This window comes from Pundamilia nyererei, unplaced genomic scaffold (genome assembly GCF_000239375.1).
Source record: "Pundamilia nyererei isolate P.nyererei 1_Seehausen unplaced genomic scaffold, PunNye1.0 scaffold00031, whole genome shotgun sequence".
Classification (NCBI taxonomy): Eukaryota; Metazoa; Chordata; class Actinopteri; order Cichliformes; family Cichlidae; genus Pundamilia; species Pundamilia nyererei.
In genome coordinates this window covers 1,014,327-1,016,942 of record NW_005187432.1, presented here as the reverse complement: position 1 = coordinate 1,016,942, position 2,616 = coordinate 1,014,327, and the positions used below count along the sequence as shown (strand labels likewise).

The 2,616-nt window shown below is 39.5% G+C and overlaps 1 protein-coding gene across 1 annotated transcript; it reads right to left on the bottom strand.

Annotated features, from left to right (window-relative positions):
* On the bottom strand, positions 1-2,613 carry LOC102215049 (leukotriene B4 receptor 1-like; the record flags this gene model as incomplete). Its single annotated transcript, XM_005728978.2, has 4 exons — positions 1-687; positions 1,375-1,418; positions 1,533-1,733; positions 2,371-2,613. Coding segments are annotated over 4 exons (756 nt in total), but the record flags the coding sequence as incomplete, so codon positions are not given.
* Between the last annotated feature and the right edge of the window lie 3 nt (positions 2,614-2,616).

The window sequence follows — 2,616 nt, the reverse complement described above, 5'->3', positions numbered from 1 at the left end:
CTGTGTTTCTGTGGAAGGTCAAACTTTGCAAACTTCCAAGCATCCCATCTTCATTCATTCACCTGACTATAAATTAACAGACTGAGCATGAAATCACTCACCTTAGTCTGATTTCTATGTTAGGTAGCATTCTCACATACACATAATATTATCACAATTTTATTTGATTATTCCAAAAAATATGTACAGTCCTATACACCTTACAGATATTCAGGTGCATGCAGGCAAAAGTAGCCCAGCTGTGCCTGTGCCTCTGACTTTCACTTAAACTCTGTTATCAGATTCTAAATATACTGTGCTGGTGCTTATCGTCTGTAGCCTCAAATGCTCAAGCTACATGTCTACATGTTCCGTTCAAAGATTTACACAATTTTAAGTGTTCTCATTTTTATACAGTCTGTTAAGTGCATTAAGTTAATTCAACATCGATTTTGTAGAGGAGAAGCCAGTGTATGATTTTCAGAATCAATGTTATTCTTTCCCAGATCGTCTTTTGCTGTGAACTGGGTGCTTTTGGTTCCTGTTTGCTCCAATGATGTTCCCTCAAACAGCTTAGCCATAAAGGCAAAGCCATTATTCTTGATATAGGATTTCCCAGCAAAGGTGTAGAGGACCGGGTTAGCACAGCTGCTGATGAAGGCCAAAGTTGAGGTCACCGCTCGGGTTGACTCAGCCATACCATACAATCTGCAGGAAAGTTAAAGTTGGATATTTCACATTGATGGTGATTGTTTTTATACAGAGTGCCATTATAGCCTCGTCAGACTGACTCAGTACCCCTTAATTATCACCTGCAGTATCGAGACCCTATTAAGACTTTCTCTGAAAAGATGCTTTCCTCCTCTGCATGCCATCTCAACATTGCCTCTCTAATATTACCTCTGCCGGCTTAACCTGGGCTGACTCTTTGATGTATTCATTTCTAATTTTGTACATCCTAGTCACATATGACTTCTCATTTGTCAGACCTTAAACCTGCAACCCGCAATGGTAAGGTGAACATGGTATTCACAGAGAGATTTCTGTAAGTGGTCCTAAACCCCTGCAGTGATTTTCCACAACAGAATCCTGCCTGCTTTTAGTGCAGTGTCACATGAAGCCCGGATATTGAGATTTCTCCGGATTTTGGAATATTTTGATAATATTATATACTGAAGATGGCGGCACATTCAAACTCTTTACAATTATAGTATATTCAGTTTACTGGATGGTAAAAATTAAATCTAGGTGTATGTCACTGCATGCACAGAGACAGACTACATATATCAGCTTTGAATTACAGAGTATTGTTATTACTGGACATAATGCATAAAATGACAATATAGTACTTCACTAACTTTAGCACCATGTTTATGAAAATCTTCAGTTACTCACCGTTTTCTTGTTGCTGAGTCTTTTGGGTACCACGCAGCTGCCACCTTGGGTGGAAAATAAAAACCCACTCAGTATTCAATCGAATCCTCAGATAATCGATTTACAAACAGATTTGATGTGGTTATTGGGTTATTGGTAGAGAAGATGCCCTTGCACACCTGTATCATGTTGATGACGTGGTACGGCAACCAGAACAGGCCAAACATTATGACGATAGCCAGGATAAGTTTCTCGCTGCGGACATTTCGTTGAAACCTGGTCTCCCTCAGGCGTTTCAGGATGAGAACGTAGCTGGTTATGATGATTGCATAAGGAATAATGAATCCTGCCACTGTCTCAGTGGTGTACTGAAGCCTCACCTGCATGAGAGGATATAAAGCCATTTCCTTAGAGATTAAATACCTAAGTCATGTCAATGTGGTCTTTGGAGGACTTTTACTTGTAAAGAAGGAATGTTTTACAGAAGAGCATTACTACATTTATGAAGGATCAATGCAAAATGATTTTCAGACTTTTGTGCAGTGCCACTGCTCATGCATCAGTATTTACGGTGTGGGCTGAAGAGCTTAAAAAACATGCAGTCTGGTGTAATCTTAGTTATTTTAACTACATTTTGAACACTAGTTAAGCTGCAGCTTCCAAGGCCTTAAACACAGTAACAAAGCTTTTCTCTCTCTCTCTCTTTCTTTCTTCACTGATTCAGCACTCTATCATGAAATAAACTGATATGAATTAAGAAAGCTGATATCAGCTTGTGCAGATGTTTAAGCAATTAATGCATCTTTATTTCAAAACAAACCAAAAAAGCCTCAATTTCAGTTAGTTGTTATGGACCTTTTACTCAATATATGTTATCATTTTCAGTTGCTTACCCACTATTTCTCGCGCTCTCAAATGTACAGATGATTTTTGAAGGCATTTTATGCATGACAATAAATATAGTTATCAAACTAATCAGATCAGTGGCAGAAAAATAGCCAACACAAGTGTACTTACATGTTCAGACAGTGTGTGATTGGGTGCACACACAACTTTCGTTTTGTTTTGAGCAGTAGCAGCTCGAAACACCAACGAGGGAATGGAAATGACCATCACGAACATCCAGGTGCCTAGGATCACCCTCCTCACAACCTTCCTGGTGATCAGGCGATACAGTGTGTGTGGAAAGACCACGGCCAACAGCCTGTGCACGCTCATCAGGGTTATCAGAAAGATTGACGCATACATGTTGGAGTTGCACAG